This window comes from Punica granatum, chromosome 1, assembly GCF_007655135.1.
Source record: "Punica granatum isolate Tunisia-2019 chromosome 1, ASM765513v2, whole genome shotgun sequence".
Taxonomy (NCBI): domain Eukaryota; kingdom Viridiplantae; phylum Streptophyta; class Magnoliopsida; order Myrtales; family Lythraceae; genus Punica; species Punica granatum.
In genome coordinates, this window is record NC_045127.1 from 40,297,440 (window position 1) to 40,314,964 (window position 17,525).

General features: G+C 40.2%; 1 protein-coding gene across 4 annotated transcripts; it reads right to left on the minus strand.

The window, feature by feature from the left end:
* Nucleotides 1-1,033: 1,033 nt before the first annotated feature.
* On the minus strand, nucleotides 1,034-5,348 carry LOC116210293. 4 transcript variants are annotated; one of them, XM_031544160.1, is made up of 4 exons: nucleotides 5,248-5,348; nucleotides 5,088-5,155; nucleotides 4,052-4,232; nucleotides 1,034-2,342 (listed from the first exon to the last, which is right to left on the minus strand). In XM_031544160.1, exons 1-4 carry the CDS (start codon nucleotides 5,273-5,275, stop codon nucleotides 2,173-2,175), a joined length of 447 nt encoding a protein of 148 aa, XP_031400020.1. In that variant the 5' UTR covers nucleotides 5,276-5,348; the 3' UTR covers nucleotides 1,034-2,172. The 4 variants fall into 4 exon arrangements, 3 of the variants coding, with proteins under 3 accessions (XP_031400020.1, XP_031400028.1, XP_031400013.1); XM_031544168.1 differs by lacking the exon at nucleotides 1,034-2,342 and adding an exon at nucleotides 2,807-3,331; XM_031544153.1 differs by lacking the exon at nucleotides 1,034-2,342 and having other exon boundaries at nucleotides 3,719-4,232.
* Nucleotides 5,349-17,525: the final 12,177 nt, after the last annotated feature.

Sequence of the window (17,525 nt, forward strand, 5' to 3'; positions counted from 1 at the left end):
GGCCTATTAATTATTGCCACATCATCCACCCAGACAATCCAATTAAATCTGTTGGTTAATTAATTTGGTTCATGATTTTGGTTACAACATCGCCTAATAATTCGATCCAATTTTTCATGACATATTAATTTAATTGTCTTAAAAAATAATCATTCTCACACATTTATTCAGTTATTAGCGGAGGAAGCATTGTTGTTGCCTCTACTATTCTTCAGAATCCATACATCATTGTTTGAACAATTAGATTTAAATGTCTATACAAAACATGTGTACCCTTTCGTAATAGATGTGAACAGTCATAGATATCCATTGGCAGTGCACATCACATATGTTGTCAAGACATGTATAATCTCACTAGCCTTTCAATAGAGAACGTGTCTCTTCAGTGCAAATGATATTAATTTTTTTTAATAATTTCGTCAATTTTCTCTCTCTTTTGGCTTCTAGGCCTATATTAACTAACTAATAGGACTGGTGAATGCACTATCAATTTGCAAATAATGTTCTTCTCTTCTTTTAGTATCCACTATAGATGATACAATGCTGCCCCTAAAAAAGTACAATGACGAGGTGTTCTTTCTCATCATCCAGACCGTGTTGGCCACCTGGAATATTGGGAGCATGATTACTCTTCGCCTAGTGCAAATGTTAACAAATTCTTATCCCTAAGTTTTTGTTTTTCATCAACTTTACGTCTAAGATATTTATCTAACTCCGAATTATGCATGAGTGACATACTGAGACAATCTTTGGCAACTGGTTTCTCCCGTTTGAAGAAGGATTAAACTTGCTCATAATATAGGTCGGAGCCCAACTCTTAATGTAACTTCTAGAACCTTTCATGAAGGAAGTAGTAAATGTTGGGAATATGCATGCCAAGTTAATCCTTAGTACAAATTTAATGTAATTTGCCCTGTTTTAATAACGTTGTTCAGGATAATGTTTTGAGTAATAAAATGTTTCAACTTATCTAGTTTGTTGTCATGACAATTAGGCCTCTCACTGGCTATATATTCTCATCCACATGCTTATATCACTTGGACTGACACATTGCAAAAGATTTCAAGACAATATTGAAAACAATGTCATTAATCCGTGCTGATTACACGAGTACCAAAAATTAGAATAAAATGTATTGACGCAACACATCTCCCCAGTTAACTCCAAGAGATTTGGTCTAGTGGTTAAGGTGCACCTAAACTTGCACCCAATCCCGGGTTTGAATCCCCTTGGGGCTACTGGAGCGCTTTTGACGTAATTACCCGCTCTGTACGCCGCTGGGGGTTCAAAGAGCCCCGGGGATTAGTCGGGCGAAGCCTGAACACCCCGGGTTAGCCCAAAAAAAAAAACACATCTCCCCAATTTATTCCATGTGGACGAGTGCCTAATGATATTACTCTTTCTTAACATTCCCAACTATTCCCTCGCACCCTATCAATGGCCAATGGTTATAGTGCTACGTTCGGTTGATAGGTTCATGCATTTCTTCCATGATAATTCTTATCGAGATATATGATGTTTGAACAAGTGTTTGCCTATATCAAGACAAGTAAGTATTAGGGGTGTGCACGGATACCGGGTATACCCGGAACCGATCAGAACCTACCCGGTAGGGTAGGGTCCGGGTAGCTCGTATTGAAAATAGGGTAGGGTCCGGGTATCAAAATAAGGAACCGGTGAAATCCGATTTCGGTTCCGGTTCCAGCCTATGGGTATCCAAAACCGGAACCGGAACCGGAATCCAGAACCGGATGGTAATTACTAATTACTTAAAAAAAAAAAGAAGGTAAGGTTACCCTCATCTGTATCAGTCGGGATTGCCGGATTGGGAAGAGCTGTTCTCAACCTGTTCTCTCTCTCTCTACTCTCTCTGTGGTCGCCACTCGTCTGCCGTCGGGGACTCGGGGTTAGGGTTTCCCTTTCCCGGGGCTCTTGCTCTGATCGAAGTCGGAAACTCCCGATTAGTGAGTGGGAAGCGTCAATTTCATCGATTACTCACCTTGGAAGAAGACTGTGAGTCCGTTCTCCGGCGGTTCTCCTCCAACTTGCTCTCAGTCGTTCTCCTCTGCCTCCTCCAACTGGCCTTTGCTGGCCGTCTTCTCTCAGGTGGTTCATCTCCTCCAACTTTTCCTTGATTTTTAGATGGACATTTTCAGATTTCGTGAATATCTTCTATATGTTTATCGTTCTACCTGTGCCCGAGCCTCCTCCCACCGGCCTTTGCTGGTCCATTTTCTCTCCGGTGCATTCGATTGTAATGAGCAATTTGAAGTAGGGATTAGTATGGCTGATTGATTGTTTTCCCTTCAATCTCTTCTGTTGGATCAGTTCTTGATTCATTCCTGTCATTGTTGTGATGATTTTTAGTTGTCGGAGAAGAGAAAGGTGACGATTCAGGAGTTCAGAGGCAAAACGTTGGTCTCAATCAGGGAGTATTACAAGCAAGGAAGCAAGGAGCTCCCTACTTCAAAAGGTAATACATACACACACCAACACACTCTGTTATCATAAGATGCTTTTGATTGTTGCCTTTTTAGTGAAAAGAGCTAATGTTACATGGGACTTCTGCGCTACCTAGTTGTTCGTTGAATTGCTTTCAAGAATAAGTTGCAGTTGAATTGATCCTAAGCTCTGGCTCTTTTTCTCTGAATTTTGACAATGAGGGCAGCGGAAAATTTATGGAGTTATCCTGTTAGAGCTTCCAGTTTTCATTTCTGATATGAGAAGAGATCAAGTTTAGAATTCTGCATTCCTAATTATAAATGGATACATCCACTTGTCCCTCCTGACTGCTCTGTGCTATTCGTTTCTGTCTCTTGTGACTTGCAGCATGTTCTTATTGAATTCAAACTTTATTGTACACATTTAAAAGATTTTCATAACAGTTCCAGTTGTCTTCTGAGTGCAACAGATCGGGTGTCATGGCATTACTAGGGCCATCTTTGAGCAGATTTGTCCTTCTCTCGTTGAATGTTCTGTTGGCCTTTTCTTGGTTAAATAAAAAGATGAGTTTCAGTCGGTTCAGCAAATTTACAGGTTCCAACAGGGTACCCGGAACCTGTGGTATAATACAGGTTTCGGGTAGGTTCCGGTTCCAGGATTCAACAGGGTAGGGTCCGGTTCCAAAATCTTGGAACCGGTCCCTTACAGGGTAGGGTCCGAGTATCGTGAAAAAAACAGGGTACCCGGAACCGATCACCCTTAGTAAGTATAATATTAACTATTACACATAGATTAGTCCGACTTGGGTTCTCAATGCTTAAAGAGTCCCACGTGTTATGCCACGTCCATTCAACTGTGATGACATAACTTCAGCACAATCATATAAGGCCTACATAATTGATTAATTAGCCACATGTCCAAATAACAAAGCAGTCTACCTAAATTGTTCGCAGATTAACATTTAAATTAACAAAGTAGTCTACCTAAATTGTTCACAGACAAGCATTTAAAATAACAAAGCGGTCTACCTAAATTGTTCACGCACTAGACAAAGCAGTCAACTTATACTGTTCACAAACTAGCATTCATATATGATATGATTAAACTCCACAGGTAATCTTCTCTCTCAGATGATCTAATTGTGTCGTCACGACGATCTCTCAATAAAAGAAATCCGTAAAAATGTTTCCCGATGGTTATATGAATTAATCGATAAATTAGAACAATAGAAAGGAGGAGAAAATGAAGAAAATGCCGCAGAGGATCATGAGATTCGTTCAAGAAAAGCCAAACGTGTAGTAATTTTTACTGATAAGCAAGAAAAAACGGATACTAATACCTCCAATACTAATGACCCTGATCAAACAGAGGAAGTGGCTTTGATATGTTATTCGCAACAATCAAATTTTTGTCAAGACATAATCAAAGGATCCATGCGTGCTCAAAGATGTAAAACTGTTACTTGGGAACTGGTTCAAGCAAATGTGCATTCCCCTCTTTTTTTGGATAAAATAGACAGACTTGCACATCGAAAAATGGCAATTTAAGTTAAATAGAAATAGATATACTACAATTAGTATTCCTGTAATGTATTCATTAAATAGTATACCTGAATTTTGAGAATTGGATGTGTCTCCCTCAGTACCACTAGGATGTTCGATTAGCTCAGCATCCACATCCATTTTTGCTTCTTTCTTCAGTTCTTTCACCGATGTTTTTATCACACCTCCTTTTTGATTGGTTGTGTCAAAGTGGGCATAGAACTGCCTCGCCAACATGGGATATACATCCTGCATAGTGGATAGAAAATTCATCCAGTCTTAAAACTCAAACCATTCATAAACTATATCCATTCCAGTTCATCCTCCTACCCTCTGCTACAAATCTACTGGCAAATCTGTTGATGAAGATTTTCTGGTATGTATCATCCTTCACATTCATTCCAACACCAACGCTAGGCTCATCTAGTTGGTATTCAATGATTCTTTTTACCTTCTTCCTCGCATTTGGCAAGTCAAATCTGACTTTCAACCTATGTAGCGAGGCTCCCCATACCCTTGTTTTCCTTTCCCTTAGGTGTGGAGACTGTCGATTTTTCTTCTCATCTACTTGATTATTTTTGCCCTTGTTGGATCCAACATTCTTAACTCTAGCTAATTACTGCGAAAAATCAATCAATCAGACTTTAGATAGACTACCTTCCTTTCAGCCATTTCAACGAACATATTATGAGCATAACTGGGAATTCGTGTTACTACTCCAAGGAGAGATAGCTGATATCGCCAGAAAATTCGATCAAAATTTTAAAAAATTAACTCAAATCCAAAAAAAATTCAAGGAGAATCCAAGTAAACATGAAAACAAACAAATAAACATATACACAACCGACAAATTGGGAGATGATGTGAAGATCAATCCGACGTTAAACAGACCGCCTAGCTTCTTTCAGGCATTTCAGCAAGCATGTAATAAGCATTACTGGGATTTCATGATACTACAAGGAGGATAGTTGGTATTGCCAGAAAAGCTTATCGATGTTTAAATATATTCACTCAAATCCAAACAAATTCAAGGAGGATCCGATCAAACATGAAAACAAACAAAGAAATATACAATAAACTGGGAATAATGTGAAGACCAATTACCTGGCCCGCTGCTTTGAAGAATGAAGAGCTAAGAGAGAATATGAGAGTAGGGTGAAACTTATTCGCGCCTGAGAATCTCACAGAAGAGGGATCATACAAACAATGGGAAACCACTAGGGCTATGGTAGATGACGGAACGTCGATCAAGAAGCCGTCGTACCAACGACAATCGTGCTGCCAGTGGCCATCCAGCAGGTCAGCAGCGCTACCTTTTCCGGTAACGGTTCGGTCGGGATGTGTATCGGGGTGCTAAAGATGTAAACCATCCGACTACTAAAACCAATTGGATCACTAAACCGACATTAAAAAACCGCTGTGGAGGGCTGACACGTGGCGTAATATAAATGATCCACGTAATCAAACCAAATCAAACCGCATTTTGGATGAAATCACAAACTGACAAAACGTTTTGGGGGCTAAAATCCAATTTCAAAAAATGGAAGGACCCAAAAATAAAGTCTTGTACCAAATGGGGTATTGCACCATATAATCTGCCATTTTTTTTCTTTTCGTTTTCTAATGTGAATATAATCGTCAATGTGTTTTGGCCTATGCTTCTTCGGAACTCCAAATCAAAACTGTCATCATGCTAAATGCCTAAAAAAGGTGTAAATAGGGATTCATGAGTTCAAATTTAGAAAAGTATAGATTTATATTTCCATATATATGTTTTTTTCTTTATAACGAGGGTATCCAAACTTTACTGACCAGTCCCATAGTCCACGTGAGCACCTTACAAACCCATGGGACATGTCAGTTCAATCATAGACCGTGCAAATAGTCAAATATGGAGTATTTTCTACATGTTTTCCGTATATATTCTTTTAATTACAAATAAGATTTTACGATCCTTAGTTCAATCCCATGCATTACCACAATCTTATTTGGACCCCGTGTGATCTTAAGTAGGATCACGATCTTGACAGCCTTGATAGATGTATATACAGTATATGAAAGTAGAGGCAACGCGAAGGAGGATACCACGTAGGACAAACCTAGGCCATGGTCGAACGATTTTTCAAGTTACCACCAACGAAGACACGATACATACTGTGATATTTTCTCATTCAACATATAAGTTTAAACTTCCCTAACTCATTAAAGTGTTAAAGCTCTTAATTTATGAACTCCAAAAACTTCTAATTCATAAGAGTCCTAAAATCTCTTACTTCAGGGAAGTTAAAATGTTTCTAATTCATACAAACCCAAAATTCATTAACTCAAGGTAGACCAAAAGCGCCCTACGTAGAGCACAATCATCTTTCAAATGCTATTTGATGAACATAGATTTTGCTCTCATGATTTTCTTATTTGTCAATTGCTTATGTAACACCCCAAAATCTCACATTCATGGGAGAAAAGTTAGTAAAGTGGTTAATAAAGATCCGCCTAAGTGTAGTAACTTGGGCTTAAGCAATTTGAGTCGGTGGTTGGCCCCTTGATAAGTTGCTAGGCCAGTCCTATAGATTGGGTCGAGTCTTTGCGAATGATATCAGAGCAATGCACTAGCCGGAAGTGTAGGAACTAAGTGCTATGTGGACAAAGTGCTATACTCGACGGACTGGGTGTGAGCCTCCTCTTGAACCACAAGAGCCACCTTTAGAATCCGACCTCCCTGGTGAAGTGTCCCGAGTTTGGATATGATTTGTTTGAATAGCTTGATGAGGATGTGAAGCCTCTGAGCGGGGGATGTTGTAACATCCTAAAATCCCACATTGATGGGAGAAGAGTTAGTAAAATAATTAATAAAGATCCGTCTATGGGATTTTACTAACTTGGACTTAAGCATTTTGGATCGAAGGTTGGGCTCCTTGACAAGTTGTCGGGCCAATCCGGGTCGGGTCGTTATAGCTTCGTTGTTAGACCAATTGAAAATTTTACAGAGAAAGAGGGGTTAATTGCACTGGTGGTCCAAAAAATTTCATAAAAATTACAAGTTTTTTTGGTAATTTGTTGGTACATTAAGTTTCAAAACTATTTTGATATAGTACATTCCGTCATCTAATGCTTGACGCCGTTAGTTTGACGCTGACGTGGCTTATTACATATCAGTGCTTATCTGATGTGGCTCAAATTTTAAAATAAAATATTTTTTTCAAATTTTAAAATAATAATAATAATAATAATAATGAATAAAAACAAATCTAAATCTTTTAAAAAATAAAAAACCAGAAAAAAGTAATTTTCTCTCTCTTCTCTTTCCTCTATATTCCGTCTCTATCTTCTCTCTGCTCTCTATTTCGTCTCTATCTTCTCTCTCTCCCATCTCTCTCATCTCTCTCTGCTATCTCTTGGCAAGATCGAGTTCGATCTCAAAAGGTCGAATGATGGGATGAGTTTCGACCATGTTTCTTTGTCCTTTTCCTCTGCTCAACTTTCAACTTTCAGCCCGATTGGACCAAGGGGAAAGAAAATGGGAGGAAGAATCAGGGAAGACAAAAAAAACCCATCGAAATCTCGGGTTTTTCGAAGTGACAGGGCAGTGGCAAAAATGGGGAACATTTTGCGTCTAATTTGATCTCACTGTGAACTCTTAAGTTACTTAAAGAAACATTTTGTACTATTAAGTTACAACTTCAAAAGAGTCTGCACCATCATGTAACGTTCCACAAAAAACAAATAATAGTCATCTTCTTTGCCTGTCTCTATGTAAAGAAACAACATAAGTAAAAACCCACAAACACTGAAAGTGACGATATAATTCAATTTCCCTCAAGCCATTGAAGATGAGCCCATATTCAAGAATCGGCCGGGGAGCTCTATTTCCCTTTCAGGGAGGGCTCGAGGCAGCGGAGGAGGCCATGTCGAGATCTTGCCGTAGAGGTCGACCTCAACGAATAAGCCGAGATGGAGGGAGTCCCATTGGAGCAATTCCCCGAAGCCTCCGATGACAATGCCTCTTCCATTTTCGAGGCGACTTGGTCCTAATCGATTTGCTGGGGCAGGTTCTTGTCGTCGTCGTCATCTTTCCACTTGAAGGGCATGCTCAGAATGGGGACACGAATCTCGTCCTTCGCCACATGGACTTGTCCCTTAGCCTCAAATCCCTCCCCCTACTCTCGTCCTTGTCCACGGGATCAGACTCCTTCAAGTCGTCCTCATTCTCCATGCCTCATATCTCTCCTTGAGCAGTCGAGGGTGGTAGGATAGAGAGAAAAGACATGGAGGAGAGAGACTAGATAGAGATGGGAGAGAGATGAGAAAGAGGAAAGAGAAGATAGAGACCGAAGAGAGAGAGAAGAGAGAGGAGAGAGGAGAGAGAAAATTACTTTAAATAAGCACTAACACGTAATAAGCCACGTCTGCGTCGAACTAACGGCATCAAGCGCGAGATGACATAATGTACTATATCGAAACGGTTTTGAAACTTAATGTACCAACAAGTTATCAAAAAAACTTCTTGGACCAACCTGTAACCTTTATGAAACTTTTTGAACTGCCAGTGCAATTAACCCGAGAAAGAGAGACAATAGCATTTGTTGCGTGCATGATTGTTGACTATCTGAAAATAGAGTTATTGAGTACTTTCTATAGGGGTAATTTAGGGTTTTAGGGGTCGGGTTGGGTCGGGTCTTGTAGATTGGGTCGGGTCGTTACAGCTTCGTTGTGAGACCACCCGAAAGTTTTGCGGAGAAAGAGAGATTAATAGCATTTGTCATGTGCATGATTGTTAACTCTGTGAAAATAGAGTTATTTAGTACTTTCTACGGGTATAATTGATACTAGTTTATCAAGTTTTGGTTAGTTCTAGTATGTTTTTAGTTTAATTTTCATATAAATGAATTTTGATAGGTTTTAGGAGTTTTAATTAGTTTTGGTTTGATTTTATTTGAATTTGAGTTAATTGAGCAATCTTTTTTAGCCTCTAATTTTTTGGTATTTTTGGACAGGTTAGACTCAAGCTTTTAGTGTAAATTGCATATGGATAGAAAACTTATCGAGTTAAGAATGCAGCGGTTCAAACGGTTCATCAATTGGAGCCAGGATGAAGAAGATATGACCCAAGGAAGTTATTTGGCTGGCCCCAGCTGCAAAAAATGAGGGCTGCAATCCTTCAATTCAGCCAAATCCGACCAAAATTCAAATTTCTCGATATTTTGTATAGGTCCTAGGCATATTTGGAGAAGAAAATTAAGGAGTTTTTTCTGGTCTATTTTGGATCATATTCTTGGGTTTTAGGAAAGATATTCCTTGTTGCATAATTTAGGAAATTGAACTTTGATTTCGAGAGAAATTAGAGAGAACTAGATATAGATGGGATTTAATATTTTTCTCCTATAAAAGGAAGAGTAGCCAATAGATTAGGGTGTGGATGACAGAGGAGAGGAATGCACTATAGAAGAAGTCGACTTGGATTTTAGTGAGTGTTCTTAATACATTTATTGATCTCTTTAGAATTTAATGTTTATGTTGTATTCGTCCTTTTGTTTTCTAATTCCTAGGATAAATTTCATATGCTAGAATTACAATTGAACCCACACGTGATCTTGATCCAATTCGTTTATAATCTTGATCTATTTATTCTATATTGTGCTTAATGCCTGTAATTGCCTGATCAACAGTTGTTATGATTTGTTAATTTAGATGAACTTGGAAAAAGGGATTTTGGTTTAGAACTGTGATAGAAAAGTCTAAGTTTAATCTCGAGGAGTCGAATTGATTAATGGGTAAGATAAGAATATTCTTACACACTTTAAGTAGCCAATTCAAGTTGGAACTTAATAAATTTTGCTTAATTGCAATTCCCGTTGGAATATAGGGGATTGATTGAGTTAGATATTTTTTCCTAAGCAATTCGGAAGATACTAAGGAGATGATTGTGAATTTGAGGTTAATAGATTGGGTCTTTAATCGAATTAGGGAAAGGGGGAGTAAATCGAATTAGTGAAGTGTGGGGAAATTATAATTCTAGGTTGTTTCACCAATTGATTGTTGGTTGCATGGTTGTCAGAATCATGATTCGAATCGTAGAATTGTATGATTTTACGATTCGAATGGAGGGCATTGATTTCGATTCCACAAGAGGTAGAATCGGTTATGAATCGGGCCGAGAATTGCGGAATCGCAGAATCGGGCCGATTCTACGATTCCGGGTTCAACCCACTGTCAGGCCAAATCCAGCCTGGTCGGGTCGAAGCCCATCCCATTCCTCAGCTCAACCTCGCAGGAAACTGTCTGCGATTACTTGGGAGTGCCCCGGCTTAAGCAAATTATTTGCTCTCCATCCCGTACCTCTTTATTAACTATTAAGATTTTTATTTCATCCCATTAGGCCCATAGAAAAAAACTTTCTTCATTTTTCTTCCTCATTTTTATCTTAGGACAACATCAACCAAAATAAGGAGGGGTTCTCTTATATTAGGTGTACGAACCATAATGTGGACTCTCGTCGGGGCCCGTATGCGTGCTTTTGGATCGCGTGACTTGGGAGTGTTCACCTTCCCGGGGATGCGTGACGGACACGCGTGAGAAGGAGTCGCCACTTATCATTTTATGACCCGAAAGGTTGAGGGCCGATAAGTTACCCGAGTCTAGGGGTATGGAACACCTAGTTTTGCTAAAGCATTGATCTGTGCGGAACCAAAAAGTCCGTGTTCGAGGGTTCATGTTATGTGCGGGCCCATATACCGCACGCCCTTTCGATACTCTGGTTTGCTAAGCTTGCAAGTTTATTTCATTTATCGCGTGAATTAAGCTGCGCTCGGCTTACACGTTTTGACACCGGAAATTCGGTGAACTAAACGATGTCGGTTGAGTGGCCGAGAGAGAAGTAAGCTTGTTTGTCGAGGAATTAGTTCACTATCTTGCGTTACAGTTTATCAAACTATAATGTTTGAATTCCTGCGTGAACCGGAACCGCGAAATCTTGGGATTACTCTTGTCTGGGCAAGCATTGGACCGATTCGATTAATTTGACTCTCGGACCATTCGCTCATTGACTGTGATTCTTACAGAATGAATGTACAAAGTAAAATCCTTACAATGCTCTCAAATACAATAAATACAAATTACAAATGCTCGAATCCCAGTCAGTTTGCTTTCGGTTACTATTCCGCTCCAACTTGCAGTGAGTTCAAGGAAACACCGAAAAGCTGAAATTCAAGAGCTCTCAGTGAATAGGGCGTTGAGCCCTGTGATCGATGGTTAGGGCGTTGAACTCTAAGTGCAATGCGTCTTATGGGTCGGGCTCGACTCGTATGGACAAACAAGAGCAGAAAAATAACAAACAACATGCAGATTGCAGACAATGTGTTTGTTATTGCCGAGTTTACTTGGATTAACAAGTTATTAACCCAAGTGTATTTTTGCAAGCAAATACCATATGCTAAACAAGTAATCGTGCAAAACATTTTGCATTCGGCTTTGCTTTGAGAACTTGACAAATAGAGTCAAATCTCGTGTGTGTGGATTGCTTTTACAATTATTCTGTATTGTGACGCTGAAATTTCATTGAATTAGCCAAATTAGTGTTTTGACTCTAGATTTGGAACCTAAAGTTCCGCCTAACTATTATCTAGTGTTTGGTTAGGTCGAGTGAAATGTTAATCAGTGTTTTGCATGTTTTGCGACAGAGATAACCGTTCTAGTTACCCGAATCTACGATAGAATGACAGAAACTCATCAGTGGATAAGAAAAGACTATTTAGATGAACTTGTACCTAAACAGATAGCCCGTCCTTATCCTGATACTATAGTGTTTCCATCAAGCTAACCCTAGGGGTGTCGCTAAATTATGAAAATACGATTTTTCCAATTTGAAAATTTGTTTTCAGAAAAGGGAAATATTGCAGTACGATCCACCTCGGCCTGTAGCCGGTGTTGACTAATTCTCTGGATTGTCCAGAGTTATGCAAGAACCCCGAAAAAGCCAAATAACTGATCGGTCTAATCGGAAGTTATCTAGAAAGGTCTTCTATATTCTGACCTGAGTTACCTGAAATCAGGTAAAAACTCAAGTTGAAACACACAAGTTCTTTCTAGACGTCCATGCTACATCGGACTGTGCGTTTCGGGATTTTGGAAATGCAAGTTTTGAAAAGGGCATTAACGTCATTTGACAACTCATCGACGCGAGTTATCAGTTAATTACCAATTCATGCAAAAGTTGTCAATGTGAAATGAGTTTAATCATGTGAGTGTCCTGATTAACCCGTTTGTGAATTACAATTTAAAATTAAATGTCGAATGCAGTAAATGTGTGGGTTACAAACAATTAGACAGATCATGAATTAATCCACTGAATGAAGTCTGAGTACCCGAAAAACTTAATTTAATGAAAACAATTCATAACACGACAACCAAGATGGGTCCAGGAAGATCGAGGATAATTAAGTCAAAATGACCAAAATACCCTTGGAACTCAAATGGCCTCCAAAGAGTCACCGATACATGAATCCATGCGTTTTGCTTTAAAAACAATGTTTTAAAGTTATTAGCATGCAAGATTTGCGACGATATTGAAATTTGTAATTTTGTACAAAATCCGAGAAATAAATTTCATCGAGGTAAAGAGACCGTTCTTGACCCGAATAAAGTCCCGAATAAAGTCAAGGAACCTTCGGCTCTTTCCTCTTGGGAATAGCCGTGGGTTTCCTTGACCCGTTCCGAGTTTTAAGCGTTCTTTTTAACCTAATTTCGACTATTTCTAGCATGCTCAAATGTTAAACACGATAAATGACACATATTTAACAAAAGCTGGTATCGCCATGATTTGGAAAACGCATTTAAACATACAAACATGCACAAACACGTTAATTATGGAATTGATAAAACAATACCGGCTTCATGGATGTGGTAAAAGCATAAAATTCGGGAAACAACTTAAATCGGGGCAAGGAAACCGATTATAACCCGAAGAACCAACAAAAGGCCACGGTTAACTTTCCTCAAAGGAAACCCGTGAGTTTCTTTGGTCGTTCGGGTTCAAATCGGTCTCCTCGACTTTGATTTAAACATTTCCCGACATGTTCGCACGTCCAATAATGATGATCATGCATGATATAATATGTAAATGCATAAAAGAAATGATCTTGAAGATAAAACATGCTTGAAACGCCCTATAACTCCGTAAATGCAACGAAAAATGTAAAAGTCCTAGCTCCTCTAAGTCGGGAATGGTTATACCTACTCCTAGTGTCAGCACCCCATTTTGGCTTACTAGTTCAGGCAATGCCTATCAACAGCAATTCATATTACGACTTGAGCATCGATACAGAAGAGGGCTCGACAGAGCAGCAAATTGCTATTCATTCTCAAGTCAACAGAAATAGGCAGATGATTCAAGCATATGACAGAAGAACATACAAAATCATCCAAACTGGCATTTTCAGAATACATCACCGACAGTGCTATTTTCCACTGGTCCGCTCGACCATCAGAAGATAGTCAATATTGGGCTTCAAAAATTCCTCGCAACGTCAAACAGATGAAAAGTGTCTCCGAACACATTTCGCAGATCAACTGCTCCAAACAGACCAATTTCAGAATACAGACAACTTTTCAGTGGAAGTCCAAAAATGCCGGTTCATCCAAGAAAAGTTAATGCCCGATGTCAGATATAGTCATGTCCAACAATTATACAGAGCATGATCATTGCTTCAAACTGTCTTTCAGAAGTCATATAAGCTCCTCTAATGACTCCCAAACGACAGAACAAGCATACATTTCAACGAAAAACCTTATCCGAAAACTGGTCTAATAGAACATCGGCAAACCAAGTTAGCCATGCATTGCCCAGAAAACTGCAGCGGACATATGCAATTGGGCAAATCAGACAACAATATCTCTTTCAGTTTCCCGAGTGACATCCGAAGAGCAGAAAAGTCCGTTTTCAACGGAAATTCATAAACGGAGGTCATTTTCGTGGAAACTTGACGCCGAATGGTTGGCAAATGCAGTGCTACTCATCTCAACGCTCAACGTGAAATCCTCAGACGAAATCTCACAATCCATCTAAACCCTCATAACACCGTTTTAGGGTTTCAGATGCAATTTTTCAGTCCTTCGAGCCCAGTTCTCAACGAACAAAGATTACTGTGATCTCCGACTTGCCCAAGCAATTTAGAAAGCATTCTGAGAAATTCGGCTTCAGACTCTTAGGACGTCTCCGGCTTCACAATACTGACTTATTGGTCAATAATTCAGTCTGATTGACAATGCATGTCAAAACGACTGATTCGGAATACAGACAAGAGGTGCGCATTCCGAAATGGCTAACTTTGCTCTTAATGCCTGAAATGAGCAAAATCGACTTCTGAGCCAAAAATCACACAAATCCTCCTTTGGGCAAAATGGAGGATTTCGGGCTCGATTAAATCATTTTTGCGCGCGCAATGACAATTCGACGTTCGTTTGATCCACGAACCTTGAACACGCAATCAATCGAGAACCGAACTTTGTCCCGATCCTTCCTCAAAACACGTGGGACCCACGAGATGCCCTAGGGCAGCCGTAATTCCCATTGCCGCCCTCTCCATTGCCTCTTGTCTTCTCTTGCACACTTGCACCAAAATATCTTCAAGTCTTCCAAGATCACACTCCAACTTCACTTCCATGCCGTTAATCAACGGAAATTTCTTCATGAAGAATGCATGGATGACATTCATCCTTATCTTGCTTAGCAAAATTCGGATCCCACAAGCATGCCCTTAATCAAGCTTTTCTTCACTTAATTGTCATTAAGCATAGCCTATATATACTTTCTAAGTCATTAACTTAATCACAACTCATGACACATCATCTCTTTAGCATTCCTCACTCTTCAAAAGCTCTCAAGCTCCCTCAAGAACTCAGCAAAATTCGTAGCTTAGGTTCAGCAAAAACCAAGCAAGAACATCAAAGACTTAAGTCGGAATCATCCTAGCTTAAATCCAAACTTCACCAAACTTCATATCCCACATGTTTTCGACCTCCTCTATCCATTTCCAGGCTTATATTTTAGTTTTGGATCCTCCAACTCACAGGAACAAGCAACCGCAGAATCTGGACAGATTTGGTCCTTCTCGGGTCAAAACTTCCAACCCGGATTCCAAGCCCTTCCAAGTCGGTTTGAGCTACCAAAACCCATCAAACACCTCCCCACACAACCCTAGGGTGTCAAGGAGTCAAGAAATCCAAGAAAAACCCGTCGGTTTAACCCCAGGAAGAAGAAACAGCCCGACTGCGCAGTCGGATTGAAATTTCTGACTGTTTGTGCGGTTTTCTTGCAGATCGGGTCTATCTGAGACTCTTTTCGGAAAACTACCACCACAGTCACCTCCGGGGGTCAGTTAGGAGTCAAGAGCCGTTGACCGTACCTCAAAATTCCATCGGGAGACACCGTGGCGATGTCCGATCCGACTGGTGCCAGACGGGTCCGAAATTCCAGACGTGCTATGTTTTCCGTGATCTTTGCAGGACTGTACGGGTCGACCTGATAACTCTGGGACCAAACGACCACCACAGTCACCTCCGGGGGTCAGTTAGGAGTCAAGAGTCGCTGACCTTGCCTCAACATTCCATCGGGAGCCTCTGTGGCGATGTCCGACCCAACTGGTGCCAGATGAGTCCGAAATTCCAGACGTGCTATGTTTTCCGTGATCTTTGCAGGGCTGTACGGGTCGACCCGATAATTCTGGGACCAAACGACCACCACAGTCACCTCCGGGGGTTAGTGTGCGCACCCGAATTTCGTCTCGTCGAGGCACGCATGCGCGCGCCTAAATGCAACGCTGCTTGGGAGTGTCCACCTTCCCGGGGACGTGCGACGGACGCACGTGAGAAGGAGTCGCCACTACCTGTTTACGACCCGAAGGTCGAGGGCCGGTGAGTTTCCCGGGTCTAGGGGTACGGGGTACACCTAATTGCTAAGGCATATGGTCTGCGAAACCCGAGGTTCCGAATTCAAGGGTTCTGTTACATGCGAGCCTATATCTCGCATGCCCTATCGGTACTCTAGCTTGTTTAAGCTTGCCATTTTTTATTTAATTACCGCTTAATTAAGTTCCGCTCATCTTACGCGTTTTGACACCGTAAATTCGAATAGACACTTGTGATTAATTTGTTTTCCCATATTTTGACCAATTCTATGCACAAACCTACGCTAGGATCAGACAGAACAAGAACCGGTAATCAGGCCCTTGAATTGGTAAATATGTGTGTGCATGAAAATCAAGATTACGTTGTACGTATCTCGGTGCTTTTGAAATTGTGAATTTTGAAAAGGGCATGACTAACAGTTCTTGAACTGTCGACGCGATTACAAATTATTAATCGATTTGTGCAATCCAATTAAAGAAATCAAGTGATTTAATTTAGCCGAATTTAACGTCCCGATTATCTCGTATGTAGAATTTTAGGTTAATTAAAAAAATTGCCGAATGCTTTAGTCTACGGATTTCGAGCCGTCGAGATAGCCATTAGTTGACCGCCCGATAAACTCTAATTTCCAACATGGTCACATTGTATATAATTACAAAAATGAAATATTTAAATGGGGCACATACATGGTCGGTGGGTGATCCAAGTAGAAAAGGATCGGATATTTTTAGAAAATGTCCAGGGGACTGAATTGAACGATTTTAAAAGAGCAGGGACTGATTTGAAAATTCTGGAAAAAATTGGAGACTGATTTGAAAATTCTAGAAAATCAGGGACTGATCTGAAAGTTCAAAAAAATGGGGACTGTGTAAAAAAATTTACTGAAAATGTCCTAGGACTTATTTGAAATGAATTTGAAAATCGAGACTGATCTGAAAAACAAAAAAATGGCCCCAGGACTAAACTGAAACAACTCGAAAAGTTCCTAGGGATTCTTGAAAAATTCTGAGAATTCCAGGGCTGATTGGAAAATAGTAAAATGACTGGGACTTTATTGAAAAGAATTTTTGAAATTCGGGGCAGATTTAAAAAGGGCGAAAAATGGCCCCGGGACTAAACTGAAACAACTTGAAAAGTTCTTTGGGATGCTTAGAAAATTCTGAAAAATCCAAGGACTGATTGAAAAATAATAAAATGACCGAGATTGGATTGAAAATAATTTTTAGATTCGGGGCAGATCTTAAAAAAAAATAAAATACGTCCCCTGGGCTGAAATGTGACAAAATAGAAAGTTCGTAAAATCGAGTTCAGGACAAATCCGATCACCCACGCGACCCAAGAACGCTCATTTCACATTTTATCCATCAAGCAAACAATAATATTTAGGAATGGAGCCCTAATCATGCCGCTAAGTCGAGAATTTACCTTGTTTGAAAAGAACGGTGGCAGTTATGTAAATAGAGGAATTTTCAATGAATTGGGCTGCTGAGAGATTGGCCGAATTGGGCCGGACTGGGCCGATGGGGTGGACTGGGCCGATGTGGGCGGACTGGGCCGAAATGGGCTGTTGGTTGGACTGGGCCGAACTGGGCCGAGATCCGGGCTGGATTGGGGCCGAATTGGGCCACAAGGCTGGGCTGG